Source organism: Alligator mississippiensis, chromosome 3 (assembly GCF_030867095.1).
Source record: "Alligator mississippiensis isolate rAllMis1 chromosome 3, rAllMis1, whole genome shotgun sequence".
NCBI lineage: Eukaryota > Metazoa > Chordata > Crocodylia > Alligatoridae > Alligator > Alligator mississippiensis.
In genome coordinates this window covers 157881126-157908118 of record NC_081826.1, presented here as the reverse complement: position 1 = coordinate 157908118, position 26993 = coordinate 157881126, and the positions used below count along the sequence as shown (strand labels likewise).

At 46.9% G+C, this 26993-nt stretch overlaps 1 protein-coding gene across 2 annotated transcripts in view; it reads left to right on the top strand.

The window, feature by feature from the left end:
• ABCA1 (ATP binding cassette subfamily A member 1) overlaps positions 1–26993 on the top strand; it is a 122298-nt gene that overhangs the window by 66341 nt on the left and 28964 nt on the right. For both annotated transcript variants that reach the window (XM_006261408.4, XM_019490729.2), the window contains exons 9-27: positions 4532–4772; positions 5850–5989; positions 6628–6744; positions 10663–10851; positions 14097–14302; positions 14388–14564; positions 15540–15762; positions 16405–16626; positions 17321–17525; positions 18158–18271; positions 18832–19003; positions 19633–19764; positions 20643–20782; positions 21175–21312; positions 22184–22404; positions 22891–22963; positions 23678–23880; positions 25714–25762; positions 26195–26308. In XM_006261408.4, coding sequence (XP_006261470.1) covers positions 4532–4772; positions 5850–5989; positions 6628–6744; positions 10663–10851; positions 14097–14302; positions 14388–14564; positions 15540–15762; positions 16405–16626; positions 17321–17525; positions 18158–18271; positions 18832–19003; positions 19633–19764; positions 20643–20782; positions 21175–21312; positions 22184–22404; positions 22891–22963; positions 23678–23880; positions 25714–25762; positions 26195–26308 — 3076 coding nt within the window. The remainder of the gene's footprint in view (positions 1–4531; positions 4773–5849; positions 5990–6627; positions 6745–10662; positions 10852–14096; positions 14303–14387; positions 14565–15539; positions 15763–16404; positions 16627–17320; positions 17526–18157; positions 18272–18831; positions 19004–19632; positions 19765–20642; positions 20783–21174; positions 21313–22183; positions 22405–22890; positions 22964–23677; positions 23881–25713; positions 25763–26194; positions 26309–26993) is intronic.

Below are 26993 nucleotides of genomic sequence, written 5' to 3'. Positions count from 1 at the left end.
TGAGCAAGGCTGGGTCACCTCAGGTCACTGCGAGTGCTCCTTCCACAGAGTGGGCTGGGCGTTGGGAGCCAGTGCAATGCCAGCCAGTAGTGCCTAGAACGTGTACCCTCATCAAGCCCTAGACCCTGCCAGGGGGTCTCTTTACTGGGAAATGAATAAGATGATTTCAAGATCAGCTTTGCTTCAAAATCATGGCTTGCTGCTCATAGGACAGCCTGATCTAAAAGCCTTGCCTTGAGGTCCGGTTACAGCTGTTTCCCGTTGCATCACTCCGGCATTTCTTTCTTTCTTTTTTTTTTTGTCTGGGGTAAAAATAATTGAAGCCATGTGATGTTCGCTTTGCTGATGTGGCTGAAAACTTGCCTGAGTAACATGCCTTGTGCTTGGCAGCTGTCCCAGGGTGGGAATACCTTTCTTTGCCCCTATTGCCTTGCAAACAAAGGCAGCTTTTTCTTTGCAATGCACAGCGTAGCAGGAGCCACCCCAGACGGCTTGACCGAAAGTTACTTTTGGTTGTCTGGCAGGCTGCTCTCTGCGTAACAAACGGGGAAGGGGAATTTGTTCCCTTGTTTAGTGAGGCAGCAGCCTAGGGGTGGATGGGGGAGGGAGGGCTGTTGTTTGAGCCGTACCCTACTCACCTTTCTAGGGGAGGATTTTAATCACAGAAGGGACTGAGCCTAGTCCCCTATGGGAATGTCTGGATTCATGTCCTTGGATTTATCTCTGAATCAGCCTATGTGCTGAACCTTCCCTTGCCTTAGCCTCCTAGCAAGAAGCACCCAACTTCCCTCGGAAAACAATTCTAAATGCCTTTGAAAATACACAAGGGCCAGATCCTCAGCTGGTGTAAACAGGCTTCACTCCCCACAGCGGGTGCTATTATTATAACCTTCTCTCTAAGGGCCTTGTGCGCTCCTAAAGACTAGGCAAAGCTGCTTGCACAAAGGACGTAATGTTTGTTTTAATGGCAGGGTCTGCTAGGTCAAGCTAAGGGTCATTTTTTATTACTTATTTGTATTATGCTTGTGCCAGAAGGCCTCTAATAGGCCTCTGAGTGATGGGTGTTGTGCATACACAGTCATGGAACAGTTTTTGGAACAAAGCGCTTAGTCCAAACATGGAGTGGGTTAGGTGCTGGTGGGGTGGGACAAAGAAGCACAGAGAGGTGAGGTAACTTGCTTAGGGTCACAAACGAGGTCAGCAACAGAGCTGGGCTCTGGTGTGCCTGTCCAGTACCCTGTCCTCTAAACCACATTGCTACTCAGTAATTGTTCTGCAATGGAGACTGCTTTCTCCAGGGCATTGTAAAACCACTTCCATCAGACTTAAACTAGCCACTTGGACTTTCAAGCCCGCCCTGTGATAAGCGTTCCAGCCACCCCCTCCCCTTTTCCCTGGTTAACACATTGAAGCATGTTTTGTAAAGGTGTCCTGACTTCAGCAGAGTCACTCAAAATGTATTTCTGGACCAGAGTAGAATGAGGCTTTTAGTCATGCCACTTGTATACCCCTACAGCAAAAGGAAGGGAGCAGTTTCACGCTCAAGTTTTCTGTATCATTCCTAGTACGGTCTAAGCAGGAATGGAGGTGCAGAAAGAGAATCCATTGTTGGTGGAAAATAGAAGGAGCTTTAGGAGTAGACTGAATGAGCCACGAGGCACCAGAATGGCTACTCAGTCTGATTTAGCCAGTTTTATCAGTCTAATCAAGCTTGTCCTCAGAAAAGGTTACATAATCCAATCAGTAATACACCATGAGCCTCCCTATGCTGTTTGATGGATGTATGAGTATGATAACTGCAAGGTACTTGGAAACTAGCAGTCTTTGATGACCAGCAGAAGACAAATGGGTCTGATTTTCAAAGTATGGATACGTTGAACTCTGAAAACCAGCCCTCCCCAAGGCCAGGTGTTGCCCACTTAAGGATTTTGGCAAAGAACCTTTTGCAGAACTGTTCTTTTGCTAGCCTAGCTTATTCCTGAGAAAATTAAGTGATACCAGGAAATCTGCCATTTCACCAGCAGAACTGCATCTACACACAAGGGTCATTAGCTGTCACAGCCGTGAAAGTTGCAAATCACACCTGGTCTCATGGCTGCCCAGTATAGCCATGCAAGCACACATTGGTCTAGCAAACTTGGAGTACTGGGCCAGTGTAACTGTGTCTACCCTGGGGAGTTAGTCTATGATAAGCTAGCGCACAACTTTGTGGCAGTGCAGCGGTTGTGCATAGACTTCCCGTGCAGACTCTTTCAACACACAGAAGTGTGAGGTGGTTTACTCCACTTTGAAAGTGCTGCTTTTACTGGCTGTGCACAAGAAACAACTGCCCAGGGAACCAGGCCTCAGCGAGCAGAGGTGCAAATTTACACTAGACTGGCTAATCCATGCTAACTTCCTGTGTGGACAAGCCCTACACTAATTGTGTGGGCTTTTAAACCAATATACATATACCAGTAATAGGTCCTGGTCTTGTGTACTTAAAATAGTACGGTTATTCCCCTTCCTGAAATAGCCACCCCCAGCACCTTGATACTGGTATAACTCCATCCGCACTAGGCAAATTCTACCACTTCAGCTACATCAGCAAAGGAAAAGCGGCTTGTTTTTCTAGGCTACAGTAGCTCAAGGTGGTTTTGAGTTGGGCACCCCAAACTCCCTAGTCCCTTGAGAAAGTTCTGGCTTTATCAACTGTTTAAGGGTTATCAAGCTGAAAAATTCAAGTGAATCCATATGCAGCCTAAAGTAACAAAGGCACATGGTTATTTTCCTTGCATCAAGCAATACTAGCTTCCTACATACAGTGTTGAACCTGCTGGCTGTAGTAGTGGCAGTCTAGGATGCAGACCCAGGCAGTGGAAGAATTAAAAATCTGCTGAAAACCATTAACATTAGGTAAACAGATAACACAGTCCAGCCTTTGTGGTTTTGCTTGTTCTGCCTACTCTCTCCCATCATATCAATGAGGCTTGTGTTTTTATACAGCTAAAAATAAACAGACACCTTGTGCGTGACATGGGAACAGCTCTTGATTAACAACATTTGAGATTTTGCCAAGGTGTTGGCACACGTCTGAAACATCCACAGTTCTGGATTGAACATCTGAGTTCTGGAATGAACTCAGTGGGCCAGGTTGCCCCTTAGTGAAAGACCCAGGATTCAAGCTCTGTCGAATTCATGGGTGAATTTGCTTTGCATTGTTCAGATGCAGCCCAGTTTCTGGGTTGTCATTAGCTATGTGGCGGTGTCAGCAATCTGAGACTTGGATTACTTTACCTGTCTGCTTTTATTAAAAAAAAGTGACAAGTCAGAGCACAATATGTGGAGCTAGCAGGACAGCTATACCCTGTCTGACTGTGTCACTGTCTGTGGAAATCCAATGAGAGACTGTACCCCTGTAATGTTAAGATCTCCCACACCCTCTCTGGGTCAGTCTCAAAAAGAGGAATCTGCAGAATGTTAAGTGACACCTGGGATAGAAAGAGATCACACTTATGTGGAACTACAAACATGTGCCTGAGCCGACCGGGGCTAATTCTGGGCAAGATGCATCCTTTCTTTTCCTGCTGGTTGATGGGAGCAGAGGCCAGCAGGAGTGTTGGAAGAGGAGGTGGAGACCTCAGAGAAGTCCTGGGGAATGTGTCCCTTCCCTTCAGCTCTTGGCAGATCCTCTGTTACCAGGGGCCAAGAGGTAGAGCCATTGAGGGATGTTTGTCCAGTATCTTTGGCCAGTTCTGGAGTGTTTGGCTACACGTCCCCTTGGAAGTGAGTCAAGACAGATGCTGGTGTCAGATGCTAGAGGAAGGCTAGCTTGTTCTTAACTGACCTGTGTGATGTCTCCCCTGCACCTACAGAGAACGGTTCTATTTTAGTGCTTGACCAGGTACCACTGTAAGGATAACATGGATTCCCTGCTGTGACCCAAGAAGTTCAGCTGTATCTGTAATTGTTAGCATTACCACCGAGGATGTTCTGCGAATGATCTTGCTAAGGAAGGGGGAGGGAGTGACCATGTGGGTCAAATTCTCTGCAGGGATAGGCTGGCACTTACTTCAGTGGAGTCGTGCTAGTTTACATTCACAGACAATTCAGCCTCGTGGCTTGAATTCTGAATGTTTCAGAGCTGTGTCTAATTAATTTGAGTCATTTTGCATTATTTCCCTGCTTCTTCTGACTCACTTTACCCCATTCTTCAGCCAGGAGGAGGCGACTATTGGAACAAGAATGGTTTTGCAAGTAGGAGTAGCAGTGGATTCTTGCTGGGAGAAGGGAGGGAAATTTCCAGGCAATTAAGCCGAACATACAGAATAAAGAAGACTCTGCAATAGGGTCATTGGCTTCCCCCTCCTATCCCATGGATATTATATGGTTCCCCACTGATAATGCATGGGTTATTCTTCCAAGGTCTATTACATATCCATGCTGTATTAACTTAGATCAGATGTCTCTTGAGATGGAGCCTTTGAATGTCAAAACTATCTGCAATGCCAAAGATAAAAGCAAAATCTTTCCCTCAACTGTTCCTTTACAGCTGCTGAGCATGAAGAGCTGGAGTGACATGAGGCAGGAGGTGATGTTCCTGACTAATGTGAATGCTTCAAGCTCCTCTGCCCAGATCTACCAGGCTGTGTCAAGGATTGTGTGTGGACATCCTGAGGGGGGAGGGCTGAAGATCAAGTCTCTCAATTGGTATGAGGACAACAATTACAAAGCCCTGTTCGGAGGCAACAGCACTGAAGATGACGTAGCTAGCTTCTATGATAATTCTACAAGTAAGTAGAGCTCAGTCATGGACAGTACATATTTTTACCTCGCAGCTGGCCCACTTATTACATGGCACCCCTTTCTCGTGATTGATACACTAGTTAATAGGTTGTTTTGAGTAGTGGTTTCTGGCTGCATGTGTTCACATACGCAGACTCTATGTGATGAGATACTGAATACCAACCTGATGTACATTTTGGCTCCCAGCATACAATGCAGTTCAAGTTCTCCTAATTTACATAGTGCAGACTTGATTAATAGGACCACTGAATCCAGTCCCCTGCTATTGTAGGTACCACTCCATTTAATCCAAGCTTAGGAAATTCAATGGAAAAAGCACCTTCAATTGGCTTAATTATAGTTTGCCTTGATTTGGTAGTGTTGAGTGACATTATAACCATAATGGTTCAGGAAACATGCAGGAGGCAAGGATTTTTGTGAGGATATCTTTTTGGACCAACTTCATGGTTGGGATATTTTTAAACAATACATTCTTCTTCAGATCTCAGCTGTTTAGGTGGCCTGAAGAAGAATGCATTACATTTGAAAGCTTGTCTAAGTTTATCCCAACATGAAGTTGGTCCAAAAAAAGAGAACCTCCCCCAGATATCCTTGCCATTTTGCCTTGACTAAGGTACAGTAGACTGGATTTTCAAAAACACAAAGTATGCCGGGTACCCACTTGGGGATGAGCTCTTCTGAAAATCTGGCCTGGAACCTTGGAAATTTGGCTTTGTGGTGATTATGCTGTTCAGTTTGAACTGTGCCTTTCAGTTCATGAGCCATAGAGGATCCCTTGGGCATAGAAGCAGTTTGCACTATGGACATTATATGGCTCACTTTCAGAGTGACAGCATTGCAGAGCTACATGGGGAATTGAGAGGTGTATAATGAGACTACACCTGGTTTCCAGTACAGTTGTGTAACTAGGGATCACATATTTTAATTTTTTTTAACTGAAGCCCTTTCTGCTCATATGTTCATTTTGATGTGCACCCAGCTGAGCCATTTGCCATGAGCAAGCACATTGGAACTGTTCAGTCATGTGATTCTGGTTGACTCACACAAGTCCCCTCTTTCCCTAGCCCCCTACTGCAATGAGCTGATGAAGAACCTGGAGTCCAGTCCACTTTCCCGAATTATTTGGAGGGCTCTGAAACCTTTGCTGATTGGGAAGGTCTTGTACACTCCTGACACTCCAGCCACAAGGCAGGTCATGTCTGAGGTAAGCTACACAACCCGTGTCAGTGTGGAGTTAGTACAGTTCAGCTGCTTTGGGTTAGGAGGATGGTTGGATCTGGCTCCTTGAGTCCAGGAAGGATCACCTGAGCATAAAGATGGTTGTAGGCAAAATGCCAGCTGAGGAACTCTTAGGCTGCTTTTGCTCTTGCCTTCTGTTGAAACCTAAAAATGGGGAATCAAAGGAAAGGAGGAAAGGCTGGAGTACACCCATGCCCTGATTCATCATCCATGCTGGAGGAGAGACAGCTGGAGACACCAGGAAGGGGTACTAGTGAAGCCTTGAATGCTCACAGTGTGGTCAGCTCTAATATAGAGGGGCAACTGGGAGGCAGTTTTCCTGTGTGCTTCTCCCTGTGGAAGAACCTGTTGCCATGCATCCTTGAGAAAGCAGCCTCCAAATGGAATGACCTGAACATTGCCCTGGTAGGCAGATGTATTGGCTCATGATCATATTTTCCCTCCTCAAACACAGCTGACTGCAGTAGCTCCCAAGTTACCCATTAAGTGCAAGAACATAGCCAGTGCAACGCCTGGCTTTGCAGATCACTGCTCAACTGGCCTGACTGCTGCTCAGACCTAGGGCTCCATTGCTTTGGATTAACCCTTCTCCTTTGCTGGCAGGTGAACAAGACATTCCAGGAGCTGGGTGTGTTCCGTGACCTTGGAGGCATGTGGGATGAGATAGGCCCCAAGATTTGGACGTTCATGGAAAGCAGCCAGGAGATGGATCTGATCCGGGTTAGTGTGCTACTGTTGCATGGTTTGGATTGCTTTGTCCTCACTTGTTGGCAAGAAAACCTCAAGTATTTGTTTTAAGATTGAGGGAGACCAAAGGGTGGCATGTGGAAGCTGCATAGGAGATGATTCTCTCTCAAAACAAGTTCTGTTGCAGGGTAGCTCAAGTCAGCACACAGCTACTGTATCATTTGAATAGGAAAGTGCTTCTCTAGTTTGCAGTTGTCTGGAACAGTGCTTTCCTGAAATGGAGAGTGTGTTACACCCAGATGATCTAGTTTCTCAGCAGGGCTCTAGTGACTCTTGGGGATTTGCCCAACTTTGCACTAGCTGAAGATCCAGCTGACCTGAGTTCAGAACAAGGGTAGGTACATTAGGCTCTGTGTTTTACAGGGTGGCTGTAATCTCATTACAAGCTGTATGAACTGGAGCAGAACATCATTAGCCACTGCTTTTACATCTGCCATGCTGGGTTGGGTTCTTTCATCCATGCTTCTTATTAACACTGCAAAAATTGGTGGCCTGCAGCATTTTTGTAACCCGGGGAGCAGGGTTATTTTGATGCATGTAACTTGCTGAGCCATGATCTTCTTTATAGGTCTGCATGCCAGTGAGTTCTAAGGCAAGTACTTTCCAGATGTTATCAGGAGAAATCAGACTCAACCTATGCCTTGAGCTTGTAAGGTGTCAAGTGCCTTCAGATCCCATTGAGTGTAGCGGGCACTGAGTACTCTGTGTCCTGTAGGTGCTCAAACCTTGCAGGATTGGGCCCAAACCTTGTAAAATCTATTTTTGAATTGGGTACTATGCTTAATTTTGCAATATAAAAATGCTCTAGGGGAAGAACAACTGCTAACTGCATACCAGATCGCTTGGTTAACATGTCATGCATACTAAGTTACAGAGAAGGAGCCTGCTTTTACATATCTGCTGAGCTGCTCCTTGTTTATGCTGCTGTTAGGGAGTAGAGGTTTGGACCCGGTAAGTCTACAATAAACATTAATGGTCTAGCTCACTGCTGCTTTACCCAATTGTACTCTAGCATGACACTATTTTGCTCAGAGTAAGACTGCCAGCACTTTCTCCCTATTGGTTACAGGAGTTACACCAGTGGCAAAATGGGAGTGATACAGCAGTGAATCAAGCCTTTGGGTTTGGTTCCAGTCAGATTTTGCCTTCCCAACAGAATAGTATTGTTTTACTGAGGGAATCCCTCTGTGTCCTTTGAGGCCTAGAGGTACTATTCTTCATTCCACACCCTTGCACAATGTGATGTGCTCTCCCACAGACATGAACAGGCTGGAAGCCCCAGGAGGTCACCTTTGTCCTGGCATTGGTTTAATGAGTGTTACTCCTGCTTGGGCTAGCATAAGTGAGGCCAGCATCAGGCTTAGAGAGGGTAAACTGAACTGCAGAACACTGCCCCAGGGCCAGGCTTTCCAATCTGTTATCCTTTGAAAAGCAGGTGTATATTTAAATGAGATCCCAGATTTCCCAGGCAGGTGTTTTATCCTTGTCATTAACCCGTGCTGGCTCTGGCAGAAGCTTCATGAGATTTCCAAGAGCTGCCCATTCCCTCCAGAATTTTAACAAACAGCTCAGTTATAAAAGCACTGATCTGTTTTGTTGCCACCTATCCTAGCACCAGTTCATGGGGTCCTTTATTGCAAACAACTCTGGCAAGTTCTGGTGTCACTATTCTGTTAAATTTAGAAATGGAACAGGGATTGGTTACATACATATTGGGCCAAAATGCAAGCCTTTCCAGCCAAGTCCACTGTTAAGGAAGGTTAGTGCTTTCACCTAATGACCTTGGCAGCTGCCTGTCTAAGCTGAATGATATGCTATCCATAAGACAGCAAGGTGATAGTGTTACTGTATGTATGTTCTAGCTTCTCAGGGCACTGCATGTTTACGGTAAGTGCTTTCCTAGCTCTTGACTGACACACTGGATTTGATCCTGGTGCTTTCAAGACTACAAGGAAGCAGGATCTGTCTGCCCGAGTGTGCTTGCTTGTAACATGGATGCTGAATATGAAAAGTGCGAGACCCCTCACTGCAGGAAGTGTGACTTTTGCAGGGAAGGTTTGTGTTTGTAGACTCCAGGGAGACAAAATGGAAAAGAGGGGCCTAGAGAAAACATCACTTAGCCCTTTCCCTTTCTGTTTTTCTTCCCTGTGTGCTCCTTTGTCAGTGTGGCCTAGTCTGCTCTGTTTCCCTATTCTGCAATATTATTTTGTTAACCTCAAACCCCTTTGCCTTCTGACTGTCTGTCACAGCTGTGCTTGCTGGAATTCTTTCCCTCTGCTATATTCTCCTTCATTTTGACATCCCATTTCTTATTTTGCTGTTGAAAGTTTTTAACCATTTCTGAGCCTTACATTCTTTGTGCCTAGCCAGATCCTTTGCAGTTTTATTTTTTTTAACTACCCCTTATCCTGTACATAATGTTGCATGTTACACACTGTCAAGAGAGAGGCTCTTGCTCCAGTTAAAGCCAGCTGTGTGCTGTGCTGCATATATATATATAGTCCCTGCCTCAAATTGCTTAAAAGCTAACCAGACAAAGGGTGTATAAGCTGTTCTTCAAAGGAGGAGTTGAGGCAAGATTAGATTATTTATCTGGGGTTACACAAGGGGCCTGTTGCAGAGGGTGGGCTTGGACCCAGATCTGTGGGTTCTCAGGTGCAGCATACTGGACTGTTCATCCCCTTGCAGCTGTCATCCACATGTCCATTTAACTGCTGTGTTTGCGACATCGCTTTGTTGTAGGACTGCTGCCCAGCCTAATCATGAGATAATGTGTACACAAGCGCACAGGATAAGTGTTGAAGTTCCTTTTGCTATCCCAGCCAGTGGTTCCTTCTTATCTAACCTCTCTGCATCAAAGATTATAGCATGCAGTAATGTACAATAAGTGCACAAGGGAGGAGGCCACTTCAGCCTCACTGTATTGATATTTATGTTTAGCACCTCAAGAATTGAATTCCCAGCTATGCTTGATCAGCCCAGTCTCAGCTGGAAGGATAGGATTGTTTGGAAGGTGTCAGGGCTGCTTAGCAACCACCTATCAGCTGAACACATTTCTTTTCTGTCTTTGTGCTTTTCTGCTTTTCAACACTGGCTTTATTTTTTTTAATGTTTGTTTGTTTTGCAAGGCTTTCAGCCTTTCCCAGGACCCTGCTGAAGCCTGTCCCCTGGTGGAGAGAGGAGGCTTAGCAAAGGAGCCTGTGATTTTCCTGGATGTTAAGGCTCTAATTTTGTAGTCCAGCGTGCATAGCTCTCTGCTGCGCTCTAGTGGGAATAGAGATAGCCAAATATGAGACCAATCTCCATCCTGCAAGGCAGTGTGTGTGGTGCTGGGAATACCTCAAATAGGCAGTTAGACACATCTGTAGATTGCTGTTTATTATTTGTATTAGAGAAGCAACCCAGTGTGAGGACCTTATTCTCATGGGAAACCATTTCTCCTCTGATGAGCTGATAACGCGAACGGACCAGACAAACAGATGTAAAAGGAAATGGAGGCACCAGAGGGTGATGTAAATTGCCTACAGTCATGCAGCAGGTCAGTGGCAGAGCTGAGAAGAGGATTCAGTGCCTTACCGGTGATCTACCTCTGTAGTGCAAGTTGCCTCTCATAAGGCTTTGTTGTGGGCGGTCAGCCTGTGCTGGGATTTATATTCCCTGGCAGCACCTACACTTGGCTTATCTTCAAGTAAAGTGGATGTACCCTTCAATCTGCTGGCAAGCAGCTGACCCAGGTGCCATGGGTGACCTGCTGTGATACCACCAGCTCTGTCTCTCTCTAGAATTTATTTCCTCCTGGGAGTTTTCATGCATTTGGTGTGGTGCCACATGCGTGGTAGGGCTACAGATTGAGTCTAAATGTCATTGTTTCCCCTTGTATGATAATTGTAGACGCTGCTGAAGAGTAGAGGCCTCTGGGACGTGCACTTGCGTGGCTCCAATTGGACAGTTGAAGACCTTTCCCTCTTCTTGGCAAAGAGACCTGAGGACGTTCAGCTGGTGAATGACTCGACCTACACCTGGATGGATGCCTTCAATGAGACTGACCGGGCTGTCCAGACGATATCCCGCTTCATGGAGGTTAGCTTACATGCATGCTTCTTTCTGCTGGTACTCAGTAATGGTTTTACTTCCCTGCTGAGAGCAAGGAGTCTTTTCTCTTGTGACCTCCCATGCCATCCTAATACCCACACCCTGCAAAGTGGTTAAGTGAGGCAGGCTAAAAGTACTCCATGAGTGGGGTTGTGGCTTGGTCTCCAGGCTTGCAGTCTCGTGCAAATTACACCTAAGAGAACTGGCTTCAAGAAGTCAATTAAATGGTCTAGCTGAGATTTTAAAAGTGGGGGTCTATACTTACACTTGGAAGTCTGTAATTAAGCATCTAAGTTAAGTAGTTTTGTTTCAGTGGGTCTTGCTGGGCAGTCAGATTTATTTAGATGCCTAAATATGGATGCAGGAACCTCTTGTTAAGCTTCCCCTTTTTGTAAATCTTGTCCTACCCATTCCATGTGGTTCCCAGTGGAGCCCTGCCCTACCGTTATGGGTGGCTGATAATGGCCAGTCTCATTGATGCTGTTTATGCTTATTTTTCTGCATGTGTTGTTATCTGGTGACTGCAAAACAAGCTGGAGTTGCTGGAAGCCCTTGGCTGCCCAGACCAGCAGCAAGTAGTGGGAGCTGTTTTCATGTTTCTTCATTGACCTATAGAATCAGAGACTTTTTATTGACATACAGAGGCTTTGGACTAGGTCTGTATCTGATGAGGAAAACAGTGCTCCATCTATGGAGACTTTATGTAGGAAAATCATATTGCAGGTCTCTTATTTGGCATATCTTTTGGTGAATAATCTGTTGCAACTCTGACCTCCGTATGGTGCAACATCCCACTTCTTTTGGGTTCACTCAGTGCTTCTTCTTGCCTGGCAGCAACTATAAAGGTATCAGGTCACCTCTGTCTATCCTGTCATGCCATGCTAAGTTATGGATTCCTAGTAACGTTGTTGGGTTGGATGGGACCTCAAGAGATCATCTGGTTCAGCCTCCTGGCCTGAGGTGGTTTAGAACCCAAGCTGTGCTCTGTCACAGACTCATAGAAAATTAGGGTTGGAAGGGACCTCAGAAGGCCATCTAGTCCAACCCCCTGTTCAAAGCAGGACCAGCCTCAACTATATCATCCCAGCCAAGGTCTTGTCTAGCTAGGTCTTAAAAACTGCCGAGGATGGAGATTCCACAGCCTCTCTGGGTAACCTATTCTAATGTTTTTACTACCCTCTGAGTGAGAAGGTTTTTCCTAATATCTAACCTGAACTTCTCTTGCTGCAATTTGAGACCTTTTGCCCTTCTTCTGTCATCTGCCATCACTGAGAACAGCTTAGCTGTTCAGCTAGTTCCTCTTAGGAACCAATTGGAATAGTTGAAGGCTGCTATTAAATCCCCCCTCAGTCTTCTCTTCTGCAGACTAAATAAGCCTAGTTTCCTCACCCTCTCCTCAGAAGTCATGTGCTGCAGCCCCCAAACCATTTTTGTTGCCCTCCGCTGGACTCTTTCCAATTTGTCCACATCCTTTCTGTAGTGAGGGGCCCAAAACTGGACACGGTACTCCAGATGTGGCATCACCAGTGCTGAATAGAGGGGAAGAATTGCTTCCCTTGATCTGCTGACACTGCTTATACTAATGCAGCCCAGTATGCTGTTAGCCTTCTTAGCAACAAGGGCACACTGTTGGCTTATATTCAGCTTTTTGTCCACTCTAATCCCCAGCTCCTTTTCTACAGAGCTGTTGCTGCTGCTTAGCCAGTCAGTTCCTAGCCTGTACTGGTGCATGGGATTGTTTCTCCGTAAGTGCAAGGCTTGGCACTTGTCCTTGTTCAACCTCATGAGATTTTTTTTGGTTCAATCCTCCAATTTGTTGACGGCTTTCTGAATCCTAGCCCTACCCTCCAGCATATCTGCTGTTCCCCAGCTTGGTGTCATCTGCAGACTTGCTGAGGCCCCACTCCTGTGCCATCTTCCAGCTCATTGGTGAAGATATTGAACAAAACTGGCCCCAGAACTGACCCCTGGGACATTGGACTTGATACTTGCTGCCAACTAGACATTGAGCCATTGACTACTACCCTTTGAACCCAATGATCCAGTCAGTTTTCTATGCACCTTACAGTCCATTTATCCAAGTTGTATTTCCTTAGCTTGCTTGTGAGAATATTGTGGGAGACTGTATCAAAAGCCTTGCTGAAGTCAAGGTATGTCACATCCACTGCTTTTTCCACATTCCAGAGCCAGTCATTTAATCATAGAAGGCAATCAGGTTGGTCAGGCATGACTTGCCCTTGGTGAATCCATGCTGACTGTTCCTAATCACCTTCTCCAGTGCTTAGAAATTGATTCCTTGAGGACCTGCTTCATGATTTGTCCAGGGACTGAGCTGAGGCTGACCACTGTGTAGTTCTCTGGATCTTCCCTTCTTACCTTTCTTAAAGATGGGCACTATATTTGCCCTTTTTCAGTCACTGGGACCTCTCCCAAGAACCATAAGTTTTCAAAAAAGGTGGCCAGCAGCTCGGCAATCACATCAGCCAACTCCCTCAACACCCTTGGGTGCATCCTGTCCGGCCCCGTGGACTTATACACGTCCAGCTTTTTTAAATAGTCCCTAATCTGTTCTTTCACCACTGTTGGCTGCTCACCTCCTCTCCAGACTCTGCTGCCAGGTTCAGTAGTCTAGGAGCTGACCTTGCCTGTGAAGACTGAGGTGAAAAAGGCATTGTGTATTTCAGCCTTTTCTGAATCATCTGTCACTAGGTTGCCTCCCCTATTTAGTAAAGGACCCACGCTTTTCTTGATTTGCCTCTTATTGCTGACATGCTTGTAGCTAACTGCAACTCCAGTTGCACTTTGGCCTTTTCCAGACCTCATTCTATTTGTTGCTCTCCTCTAGACTCTGCAAGATACTTGCATCTTTCTTAACGCACAGGATCCACAATGAGACAGCTGAGGCTTCATCAGGGCTGATTCCTGTACATGCTTCCCAGAATTCTGTAGCGCAGCTCATTGCATTGTTTACTCACCTTGTGTTCCACTATAGCCCCCAGATTTTTTTTTGCAATACTACTACTCAACCTTTGATCTCCATTTTGTGTTTATGCATTTCATTTCTCCTTCCACCGTGTAGCATTCTTGTCATTAGGGAGTTTCATGTCGTTGATTTCAGGCCTTCCCTCATATTAAGGTAGTTTTGAGTTCTGATTCTGCCATGCAAAGTGCTTTCCTTTCCTCCTGGTATAGTGTTACCTGCACGCTTTACTTACAAAACGTTTTTCCTTTAGTGTGTTAATCTGGACAAACTGGAGCCTATAGCCACAGAAGTGCGGCTGATAAATAAGTCTATGGAGCTGCTGGACGAGAGGAAATTCTGGGCTGGTATTGTCTTCAATGAAATTGCTCCAGACAGCACAGAGCTGCCACCACATGTCAAGTACAAAATACGGATGGACATAGACAATGTAGAAAGGACCAACAAGATTAAGGATGGGTGAGTGTTGCCCCATGCTCATCTTACGAGAGGCTGGAGCCTGGGCAAGGATTTCTAACAAGTCATCTTTGTCCCCTTGGGTTAGGTACTGGGACCCTGGTCCCCGCGCTGACCCCTTTGAAGACATGCGCTATGTCTGGGGAGGCTTTGCCTACCTGCAGGATGTAGTGGAGCAGGCAATCATCAGGGTGCAGACGGGCACAGAGAAGAAGACCGGTGTCTATGTGCAGCAGATGCCCTACCCATGTTATGTGGATGATATGTAAGTTGCATGGCATGACGTTCACCTTCCTAGAGTAAAGTTGCTGGCTTCAGGGCTGATCCAGAGTTGCAAGCAATGTGGCTATTGCCTCTAGCAGAACTGGGCTTCTGGCATACTACTGAGTTAGCCGTGTACTTGTGTATCAATGTGTGAACCTGCCTTCTTTGCTCAGCTTGGGGTTTCTTGCATTCTGAATGTACCTGAAGGATCTAGGACTATGTGACGCTTCAAACCACCTCCTCATGTGGGTGCGAGGAGGCTCTGCCTCAGGAGAACTCTGAGTGGCACTGCACCTCCCAGGTGCAAAATGTTGTGGGGCAGAGGTAGTTACTTCCCCATATTGCCGGTCAGCCCTCATGGCTTGTGTGCATGGGGGAAGCTGTGTCTCCTTACCCTCAGGTGGTTAGCTTGCTCCTTGTGGAAGAAGCAGAACTTGTACACAAGGAGAGTACAAGGGATGCAGTGGTGACTGGTCTTTGTTCAGGGCCCTTGGGCACATGTCTGCTGCCGCAATATGGCACCAAGGGGTGTTTTGCTGAGACATGTCATTCCCACTCTACACATGTGGTTCCCATTGCGTTAGAAGCCATTTAGCTGCTTAGCGCAGTGCCCTGCACACACCCTAGTGTGTCCTGCTGAGAGGCACTTCAGCTCTGAGAAGTGTGCCCGTGTTAAGGCAGGTACACAATTTCCAGTCCAGGATGTACTGCCTGTGGAATGGCCCTAGTGAGGCTCAGCACGGTTCTTCCACCTGCCATGCAAGGATGTTCCCTCAGTGATGAGAGGTGAGCCACTCACCCAGTGTTACCCAAGAAGCTGCATCAGTTTGTCTCAGAGGCTGTCAGACCCCACAGCCATCCTCCCCTTCCTCACCACTTCTTGAGTGCCATGTGTCCCACAGCTTCTTGCAGCACAAATAACCACAGCAGCACTTCCCTCTCCCTTTCCTGTGACCCCTTCCCTTCCTTCCCTCAGTTTCCTGCGTGTCATGAGCCGCTCGATGCCTCTCTTCATGACCCTGGCGTGGATCTACTCAGTGGCTGTGATCATCAAGGGGATTGTGTATGAGAAAGAAGCCCGCCTGAAGGAGACCATGAGGATCATGGGTCTGGACAATGGCATCCTCTGGCTCAGTTGGTTCATTAGCAGCCTCATCCCCCTCCTTATGAGTGCTGGGCTGCTGGTGCTGATCTTGAAGGTGAGACGGGTGCTGTCTCTATCCCCTTTGCTGTGGTGTCAGTCTCCTGTAGCCGCATCACAGGGTTGTGCCTCACTCCACCAGCGACTTAGAAAAGCTAACGCTCAGGGAGCAGGTGGTAACCCAGTGGCAAGAGGCAGTTGGTCCTGGAGCAAGGCAGAATGATTTAAAATAACAGGAGGGCTGCAGTTTTATTGAGCCAGTGCTCCTCAAGGTACCGTGAGTCCAGTCAGAAAGCCCTGAGGTGAGGTGACCCATTGGGCTAATGTAGTGAAAGGCCACCAGCTTCTGCAGCCAGTGGCACATCAGGGAATGATATGGCTGGCATCACACCCAGCTTCCTTTGACTCCTCAGCCCAATCAAGTAGATTTCTATTTACATCTGAGTCAACTTAGGGGGCAGCCCCTGGGGTATGGAATAGCCCCTCTGGAGCTGTATCGTGATACCTTAACTGCTCTGCCACTAGGCTCCTGCTGACATTGTAGGAAAATATACCATTAGTCATGCCCCTGTCCCACCTGCTTACAATACTGCCATGGATTACTGAAGCAGGCAAGCTGGGGCAGTGAAGGCCATAATTATTAATTACTTCTCTGGGGAGCTTGTCGGATCCCTGATGCACAAAATATGTCCTTGCCTAGGTGGGAAACCTACTGCCATACAGTGACCCCAGTGTGGTGTTCGTCTTCCTCTCGCTCTTTGCTGTGGTGACCATCTTGCAGTGCTTCCTCATCAGCACTATATTCTCCCGGGCCAACCTCGCAGCAGCCTGCGGTGGAATCATCTACTTCACCCTCTACCTGCCCTACGTGCTGTGTGTTGCCTGGCAGGACTACGTGAGCTTCTCTCTCAAAATCTTTGCTGTAAGTTGGAATAGTTTTGGCACTACAGAGCAGCTTTGGGTATTGGTGAGATCAGGAAAGTGCTCAGGATGATACAGTTGCAGTGAGGGACAGGCAGGCATTATGGAAAATGAGGCTTCAAGAACCTCTAGAATGATTTTTGGGTCACTTCAAAAACTTTTCTGAAACTGCAGAACTTTTACCCCCTCCTCTGTGGTAGAAATCTGGGGTCTCTTCAAAGGATCACTCAGTCAGAACAAGCCAGGCCAACAGATTTCTGTGGCTGAAGGGAAGCTCTTGCTTTTTACTAGGGGCAAGGAATCCCTTTCCACTCCTCCATGTACACAAAAGCTAAGTAGTTTCTTGTACAGGCTGTGTACCTATCTTACCACTGGCTTTTTTTCCTTCCATCTGCTCCTCTAAAGGAGTCACATGACCATGAGCCCAACCCTAAAGGAGGACTGAGTGAGCACCAAATCAGATGAAGGGGGTTGACAGGTCCCTGTTTGTGCACCTTGGGTGGAAGTCCTAGCTCTGCTGGGAATTTTTGCTTCAGTGGGGCCAAGCTGTCATCCTTAGTGTGGTAGGCTAGGGCTGTCACATTACATTAGCTCTGAGCTGCCCCCAGTGAGTTCACTTTTAAAGACCAGGTCTTATTTTGTCAGGAGCAGGAACAGTACAAAGACTCAAGCATGTTCACCTCTTCCTCCTCTAGAGTTTGCTGTCCCCAGTAGCCTTTGGGTTTGGCTGCGAGTACTTTGCACTGTTTGAGGAGCAGGGAGTTGGCATCCAGTGGGACAACTTCTTCAGAAGCCCCCTGGAAGAAGATAGCTTCAGCCTCACCACCTCTGCTGCCATGATGCTTTTTGACACATTCCTTTATGTGGTTATGACTTGGTACATTGAGTCTGTCTTCCCAGGTGAGCCTTGATTGTAGGACATGATGTTCTGTCTTCACTGCCCTTCTCTTCCCCTCTTCTTTGCTACCCACTCCTTAGACTTGCTCTTGCCTATTTGCCAGGAGACCAAATACTGCCTGTTTCAGGCAGAACTGATACATCTCCTACAAAAGGGCAGTGGGGGGAAGTCTCGGCCATTGGTAAAATCAAGTCAAAGCTGGTAATTATTGGCTTTATACACCAGTATAAATTTACGTTGAGGCAAAGCAGACAGAAGAGCAACTATTCCCAGACAGTAGCTTGCAGTGAATGCTGTTACAGTACCTTGCTGGCAGTTGGCAGGGGAACAGGTGATAGCTTACTTATGGCAATGGTTACCTTTGAACAGCTGTGAAGACATGAAGCACCTGTGTAGCTTTATCCCTGAATTTTCCCCTGATGGCTCTAAGTTACTCGGATGTAAGTGTTTAAGCTGTCTGCCTGCTCCTTGTCTATATCAGTGTAAAGACTGATTATTCCAGTGTCAATGTGCTTTGTTAACCAAGCCCTTAAATCTGATGCAGATTTTAAAATTACTGTCCTGTACCTTTGAATAAAGAAATTTTGTGCATGATTTTCTGGGCTGATGCAACTACTTTCTGTTGCCCATCTAGGCCAGTATGGAATTCCCAGGCCCTGGTACTTCCCCTTCACAAAGTCCTATTGGTTTGGTGAAGAATCGGAGAAGAGGCAGTACTGCCATTCTGATCAGAAGGGCCCTTCAGAGGGTGAGTGTCGGACACGCTATGCCCAAAACCTAGCTGCTCTGTTTTAGATCGGGTCAGTAGGGATTTGCCTGGGTAGGGGACATCAGGGTTTAACATTCCTCAATTAAAAGCATGCCTACCTTAGTCCCATCTCACTGCCTGACTGTATAGTCCTGGTACAACTAAAACTCCACAGAAATCAGTGGAATTCTTGTCCATATGAGGCTTGTTAGGACTTGACTCTTTTGAGGCAAATGATTCTCAGTATGTCTCAGGAGTGGATGATCAGTGGCAAAAGGCTCTAACACTTGTTGTAACCTTTCCATGAACTATACCAGACCACAGATCAGGGTCTTCATGCTGGTCACCCAAGTATTACTTTGTACAAAGCTGAAGTGGGGAGCCATGGAGGGAATTACACCTGTGGAAAAGGAAACCAGGAGGCTTCCTAGCTGCCCTACCTCTCTGTGAGTTTCTGCTGAGAAACACAGCAGCTGCTTCAGTAGCAGCTCGGCCTCGCAGTGACAGGGGTCCCATGTGTGTTCTGTACTACCTGGCTGATTGCTTTTGTTTTCTTTCAGTTTGCATGGAGGAAGAACCCACTCATCTCCAACTTGGGGTGTCTATTCAAAACCTGGTGAAGGTTTATCGCGATGGCAAGAAAGTGGCTGTAGATGGGCTCACCCTGAATTTCTATGAAGGGCAAATCTCCTCTTTCCTAGGACATAATGGAGCTGGGAAAACCACCACTATGTAAGGACAGCATGTTTTTTGAAGGAGAGGGAGAAGCACCCCTTAAAGTGGTTCTGAAATCCAGTGCTCTTTATATCTGGGATACCCTACTCAGTATATGCAGGTAGATGGATGGATAGATCCAGGGCCTCAGCCTGTCTCTGCTGACTTCAGTGGAGCCCAAAAGGTAGAGGGGGGGTGCAACTTTAGGATGGTAGTGAAGGGTAGCTGAGTTTCAGGTCAAGGATGTATCTGAATGAAGTACTATCAGTTAGTGCTTTTAATAACTCAGTATGTGACCGTGGCTTATTGGAATAGGAAGACTCTGTGGAATCCTTCCAGGCTTTTAGGAAGAAGGGAAAACATTTCTCCGGCACAGAACCAAGCATGTGCACTGTGATCTAACAGTGGTGAAAACCTAGCAGTGCCATTTAGGAGACAGTCCTGTTAGTGTGTACTTGTGGGCAGCAACTACTTGATGTGGGTCATCAGGTAGACGGATGGATAGAAATATGCAGATCTAGGTCTGCACATTTCCCTAGGCTTCAGTCCAAGCCATTATCCATTCATCTGCTGTTGAACTTCTCACTTTGGACTGCTCTGTGGCATTTTGGAGCTTACTCAGTACCTCTCATGTTTTGTCATTTCAGGTCTATCTTGACTGGCTTATTTCCTCCAACTTCAGGCACAGCCTTCATCTTGGGCAAAGATATCCGCTCTGAGCTCAGCACCATCAGGCAGAACCTGGGTGTCTGTCCCCAGCACAATGTGCTGTTTGACTTGTGAGTATCAATCATGAAAAATCATGCTGGCATTGGTCTTTCACTCGTCTCTGACACTGCCACCTTCTGCAGCTCTTAGCCAGCTTCTGGAATCATTCATGGCAATTTAATTCCAGAGTAACTCCATAGAGCCATGATTAGAATAAGGGAAATCCAGCTGTTGAGGTAATTGGGGTATAGTGGTGAGAAGGTTCCTTCTGAAAATTGGTCGAACCACAAAGTGTGTCTATTTTTATCACTATGGTTTAAAATGTACACAGACCAAGAATCAAGACTTGAAAGCATAGTTGTACGAACAGATCCCCCACTGATTCTTACCAGACCATCTGTGTCAGTTGAGCTATGCCAGGTTAAATGTGTCATGGTTTTGTTGGCTTGGGATTCTGGCCTGTAATGTTCACTGGGAGCTGCAGGGTGGCAATATTGTGTAGCAAACATGTGGCGCCTCTTGGGTTCCATTCCATGACTTAGCATGTAGTGGGGGTTATAGCAAGAAGGTGTACTCCAAGGTGTCAGTCCAGTGCAAAACAGGTTTGGGCATATACAGAATACACAACTGGGCAGGAAGACATTTCATTTTGTTATTTGTGCTTGGGGTTTATAACCACACCCTACATACCATTTTTCTGGAAAGTTTTTTTTTCACTGAGAAAATAAGGCAAACATTTCCAAAGTGATTTTTGGATGTAGGTGCAAGCACAGACCTCAAAGGAGTTTCACAGTACTGAGCACCCACTCTTAGGCCTTACACTGAGCACTTTTATTATCACTATCCCCTTCTGGAGATCCTGGTCTTAGAAACTATTTTCCCATAAACAAGTTGAATTGAGAGAGAGTCCAAGTGTTGAGTTGTGCCTGGGCCTGCTCCCATCCCCCAGACTGACGGTAGAAGAGCACATCTGGTTCTATGCACGCCTGAAAGGCCTGACAGAAAAGGAAGTGAAAGAGGAGATGGAACAGATGGCGATGGACGTTGGTTTGCCTCACAAACTCAAGGCCAAGACGAGCAAACTCTCTGGTAGGTCCAGAAGCTTCAGATCTTCATGCCTCTCTCTCTAGTTGCTCGAAAAGCTCTGAGGAGGGCACTGTAAGAGATTCCTTTGCCTCAATGTCAAGGGATTGTAATGTAACCTGCCATTCAGCATGTGTGACTCACCCCTCTCCCTGCTTGATTTACCCTGGCACCTCATCCATCTCCCTTCCTGATTTACCCTGGCACCATGACACTGGGGAGAGGGGGGGAAAGCACTGAGCCTAGTGTCTCTTAACTGTTAGAGTGTGCACATGACTGTAAGAGGCATTGGGGTGCAGGCAGATGGGAATCTGATAGATACCCCTTGCTGACCTTCATAGTCACACCTGCCTACCTAGAGCACTCCAACATGAATGCTTCTCTCCCTGATTCTGCAGGTGGCATGCAGAGGAAGCTGTCGGTAGCCCTGGCCTTCGTAGGTGGCTCAAAGGTGGTCATTCTAGATGAACCAACAGCTGGCGTTGACCCATACTCTCGCAGAGGCATATGGGAGCTGCTGCTGAAATATCGACAAGGTACCTGCTCCCTCCCCTGGTTAATGCATGTTGCTGAAAGCCAGGCAGCATCAGTGGCTTATGGGTTACGTGGAGCAGATTATCCTTCCTTGACTGATCAGAGGGGGCACAGGGGCATTATCTGTATCTTTATGTGAAATCTGTTAAGGCCTGTGAAGGAGACAGCAACAGACTGTACTTTAGGCCAGTGTGCCCTGGTCCATGTCCATGCTGCCTGTTGAGCCCTTGCTCTTTAGAGGGTGGAACTATATCAAAGGGCCAAACAATGAGCCATGTCCTGACTACACTTCCAAGGGAGGGAAGAGGATCTGAAGCCAGATCCTGATTCTCCCCTTATGCTCATGTGAGTCTGGAGTAATTCACTCCTGATTCACTTGGGTGGCTGAGATCAGAACCTGCTCTTCAATGTCTGTATTAGGGAAAAACCTTCATGTGCCACGTGGACTCTATCATTGGTTTCAATCCCTTTTGGTTGCCTGACCCTGAAGCCTCCTCTCTTCCCCCAGATGAGCAGAATCTGGCAGGTCAGGAGTTTGGCTATAGATTGCATCTCGCATGTCTCAGATAATAGCACACATGCAGACCGGAGAGTGCAGTCAGTGCCATTATCTGCAGCAAGTGCAGCTGCTCCCTTTTCAATCCTAGCACTATGAGTGCATGAACAGGGTGTTGGGACATGGGACATGGGGCAGAAGAGAAAAGTCACACCAAACAGATGCAGGTACTTTCTTCTGTACCTCCCAACCATACGCAGACACCATCTAGCCTGGATCCAGGTCTCACTCAACAACATGAGGGGCATGAGGAGATCAGTGATTTCATTGACTTGCTGCTATTTATTGACATCTCCCTACCTTTCCCTTATTTCTAGGCCGCACAATCATTCTCTCCACACACCACATGGATGAAGCAGACATCCTTGGGGACCGCATTGCCATAATTTCTCATGGCAAACTGTGCTGCGTTGGCTCTTCCCTGTTCCTAAAGAACCAGCTGGGAACAGGCTATTATCTCACCCTGGTCAAGAAGGATGTAGACTCTTCACTGAGTTCCTGTAGAAACAGCAGCAGCACTGTGTCTTACCTGAAAAAGGTACAGCTTCTCATAGCTGCTATCTGCTCCCTTTCTCTATTCACACTCATCATTCTTATATCAAACCTTAAGCTTGTCCAGAAAGCATTGACTAAGAGACAGGACAATAGGTGGGCTGAAATGAAATCCCATCCCACTGCCACAGAAGACTTTTTTCTTATTTGATGCAGCCCTTCAGATTAGATCTGGTTAAACTGTTGCATCATTTGCAGGGTGTCCTTAAAATCATTGTTTTCAGCATGGAAATGGATGTTTCTGCTTTGAGAAACTTGGTTCCTGTGTTGAATAGAGTAAATATGAGCATCTGTCGTTGCCCTACTGTTTTATCTCAACTGTTTACTGCACCAAACCATAGTAAAATTCCCTATGCTAGACCCTTTCTTTTGCTGTTCCTCTCTAGAGGGTGTTGTAAGGAGAGTGCAATATACTGCTGGCTTCCTAGGCATCCAGCTGTAGATAACTTTTCACCTTTTCTTTTTGGACCAGGATGACAGCGTGTCCCAAAGCAGCTCTGATGCTGGGCTTGGCAGTGACCATGAGAGTGACACCCTGACAATCGGTAAGGACTGAAAAAAGGAAAACAAGCTATTACACTATGACCCTCTCTCAGCCCACCTACTGGGCAACTCATACACACGGTGCCTTTGTTCCTTCTGTCTGTAAATGGGGATCATACCACTGACCTACCAGCCTCTTGGAGGGGGTTGTAAGGACTGACCAGCTAATATTTTTAGAGCGTTATGAACACAGTGTTCTAAATATGAGGATATTTTGCCTGATGAGCCATTTGGGGTTCAGACAGGCCCAGGAGTTCATGGCCATGGAAGATGATGACATTTGTCAGCCTGTTTGCATTGCCCAGAGGTTTCATAGATTTCATAGACATTAGGGCTGGAAGGAACATCATAAGATCATTGGGTCCAGCCCCCTGCCCAAGGGGCAGGAAGTCAGCTGGGGTCAAAGGATCCCAACAAGATAAATGTCTAAATATAGAGGTGGTTGTTGTGCTAGGACAGTGTGGCATGTAGGGCTCCTTCACTGTTGTTTGGTTTCCAAGAGTTTCGAAAATGCTGTAATTACAAAAGAGCTGCTGGGCTGGGACCTAATGTGGTATAAGTCTGTTGCTCCGTTGGAGCTGATCCTGCAACAGAATTATGGTGATATGCACCATCTGGGGATGTATCCCAAGGAGGTTCCTGAGCCTATTTATTCCTTACTAACCAGCGGTGCACAATAACAGCACAGGCACATTCTTGTACTTTGGTTCCTCCAGATGTGTCTGCTATTTCCAACCTCATTATGAAACACGTTCCTGAGGCCAGGCTGGTGGAGGACATTGGCCATGAACTTACTTATGTCTTGCCGTATGAAGCTGCTAGAGAGGGAGCCTTTGTAGAGCTGTTCCATGAGATTGATGACCGCCTCTCTGACCTGGGTATTTCAAGTTATGGCATCTCTGAAACTACTTTGGAGGAGGTATGTGAGCTAAAGCTTCTTAGAGAGTGCAAAGCAAGTGATTGTGGGGACCTGGGCAAAGTCATCCCATCTCCCTGAGCAGCCTGTCTACCTTGGAACTGTTGTGGCTTTGAGCTTATAACCTGCAGGAGTCTGAAAATAGTTTTATTTCCCCCTGCTTCATTTAGGTCTGTGCTCGTAAGAGACAAACATTAGGAATTAACAGCTGGATCTGCAGGAGGTGTATATGGACACAAATCCTTTGTAATCAGTTGCGGTGTACCAATCCTACACCCATGATCTGACCCTGAATATTTTTAAATTACTGCATGAAGCACTTTTTGGTACTTTGGGGCTGCTCTGAGTTGCACCTGACTTCTACAGCCCCTAATACAGGGGTGGGCAAAATACAGCCTGTGGGCTGGATCCAACCTACCAGTTGATTGTATCTGGCCCATGAGCAGCCAACCACAAAGTTGTGGGATCCAGCATCCCCTGTGGACCCAGGCAGATGCCCCCATCTCCAGTGGGAATCTGCCGGCAGCATCCACAGCTGATGCTGGTCTCCATCTGGCTCTGTTTCTGGTGTGCAGGGTGCAAGCTGGCGTAAGCTATGGGAGGGGCCAGGACATTGTGGATCAAGGCATGCTGTAGCTGCAGGACAGTTCAGGTGGAAAGGGAGAGAGAGAGGTGCAGCCCTATCCACCCCCTGCCCACAATGGCAGCAGCCTGATACAAGCTGCTGCTGGGTGCCAGGAAGAAGCGGGACCTGGCGGTGGGCATGCCACCTCCCTTTTGCCGTTGCCGGGACCCTTCTTGCTGTGACCGTCCAGAGTCCACACTAGGGATGCCCTGCGTCTGTTCCCCACTGCTACTGCTGACACCAGCACTGCTTCCAGGCTGCCTCAGGTCCCTGTGCCTGGCAGCAGGAAGGACCTGCAGGGCAGCCCCAGCTCAGGCTCCAAGCGGCCTCAGTGAGAAGGGCTCTGGCACCAGTGAGGGAGAGGCAGCCACGCCCACAGCCAGGCCCCACTTTTTCCCAATGCCCAGCAGCAGCTTGTGCCTGGCTGCTGCCATCTTTGCACCTGGGGAGCTGATGCCAAAGGTGGGCAACAGCTCCAGCCCCTGCTTGGGGTAGAAGGATGGCCCAGAGGTGGCATTCATGGTGGTGGGGGACCAGCTGAGCTGCCTCTGTTGAAGTTGCAGCCTGCCCATACCGACACCAGCTCCCCATCTGCCTGTAGCCCCATCCCACATAGGGAGGTTTGGTGAGGTTTTGCACAGAGGGGTGGGTGCTGACCCAGCCTGCAACAGCTCCTCAAAACTCCCTATATAAATAATTGGCCACCCCTGCCCTAAGGGTATTATTTCATGCCTGCCTCTTAATTGCAAAGAGATGAAGATTACAGTCAGCACTAACTCTGCTTAGTTGTGCTTGAGAGTTAATGGTGGCTCTAGCAGGTTAACAGTGCTGTAAATAAAAAAGTTCATAATATACATGAATATGGGTGTTGCATGCCATCATCCATGAGAATTAAGAGAACATGTGTGCTGTTAGCAAAAAATAGCGTCCCAAACTCCATGATCAGAATTCTAGGGGGCACATTTTGTTGGTAAGTGGTCAGGTGTCACTAATTGCACTGTAGTCACGGCTGTAAAGCAGTGTCCCATGAAGTCCCCCCATTCCCCCAATCACTCTCATCCAGGGAACAAATACCATGACCCTTCTCTCCCATGTTGGCATGTTGCCCTCTGCGCTGGCAATCTTAGGATCTTCCACATTATTTCTGCCAGCCCATCACTGCTGTCATGCATCATTTCTGGTTTCCACTGTAACCTCTCTTTGCCTTTCAGATCTTTCTCAAAGTGGCTGATGACAGTGGGGTGGATGCAGAGACATCAGGTGAGCACAGATGTCTCAGGCCCACATTACCACAAGTGTCATGCAAGCTCTAGCTGTACTGCTTTAGACACAGGACTTTCATGTATCTGCTAATGCACACAGCTGATAGAGGGCTGGATTCCTGGCTGGAGTGAATTCCTGTTAAAAGGAATGCAGTCACTGGGCAAATAAGGGGGTCTAGTGATTCAAAGCAAGGAAGTGGAAATAAGTGGATACGAGAGTTCCATTTCTGACTTAGCCACAGATTCAACTCTGTAATCTTTGGAGTCTGTTGGCCTCTGTTTAGGTCCATGCATAAAATAAATGTTGTTGCTGACATGTAAGAGCTGTAAACACTTCTGTTCCCAGTGTCTACATCTCATTGAGACCTAAGCTGGCTTGTTACCTTTATTCAATAGAGTAAGACAACTAATACATACTGTTACCTTTTAGATGGTACATTACCTGCAAGAAGGAATAGGCGGGTCTTTGGAGACAGACAGAGCTGCCTTCGTCCTTTCACAGAAGACGATGCTTTTGACCCCAATGATTCAGACATAGACCCAGGTAGAGTTGGAAGGACCCATGTCCTAATAAGCACAGGTGTCTCTCTCTCTGCTCAGTTGTTCTTCTGTCATTGAAAAACAGTAATTCTAGAGAAAACCTGTTCACTGTCTGTGTTGTTTGGCAAATTGCAATGCAAGAGAAACTGGATGTTAGGAAGAAATTGAAAAAGCCAAGCAGCATCACACAAAAGAGTTCATCGATTTCATACACACTAAGTTGTAGGTCTACAGAAGAATATATTTTCAAAATTCCTTCCAGTGAATGTGCTACTAGTTTCTATACCGTGTTAAAATCCCTGATGAACTGAAACCTTGGCTGTTCTGTCCTTGGGCAGGATATTTTTAAATCCCTATTTTCCTTCATAGGTCATGGCCAAGAAGAGCTAAACAAAGTCAGTCAGGCAATCAGAATTATGTATCCTGACTTGCTCTGTGGTGCACAGTAAGGCCCTGAAGAATCTAATGCATGAATACGAGGCAGTTTGACTCGTATACGAGGGAGTTATGGGGCCTGCCCCAAAGCCCCCTAAGTCAGTAGGGAGCTTTTACCAATGTTTTCATTGGGCACTGGCTCAGCTCATTATACTGATACAGTATCCACAGTGACAACTTGAATATGGAGATGTGACATCAGCACAATAACTTTATTCCTAAAGCATGCTGTAACTCAGCTGTTAAATTTTCCT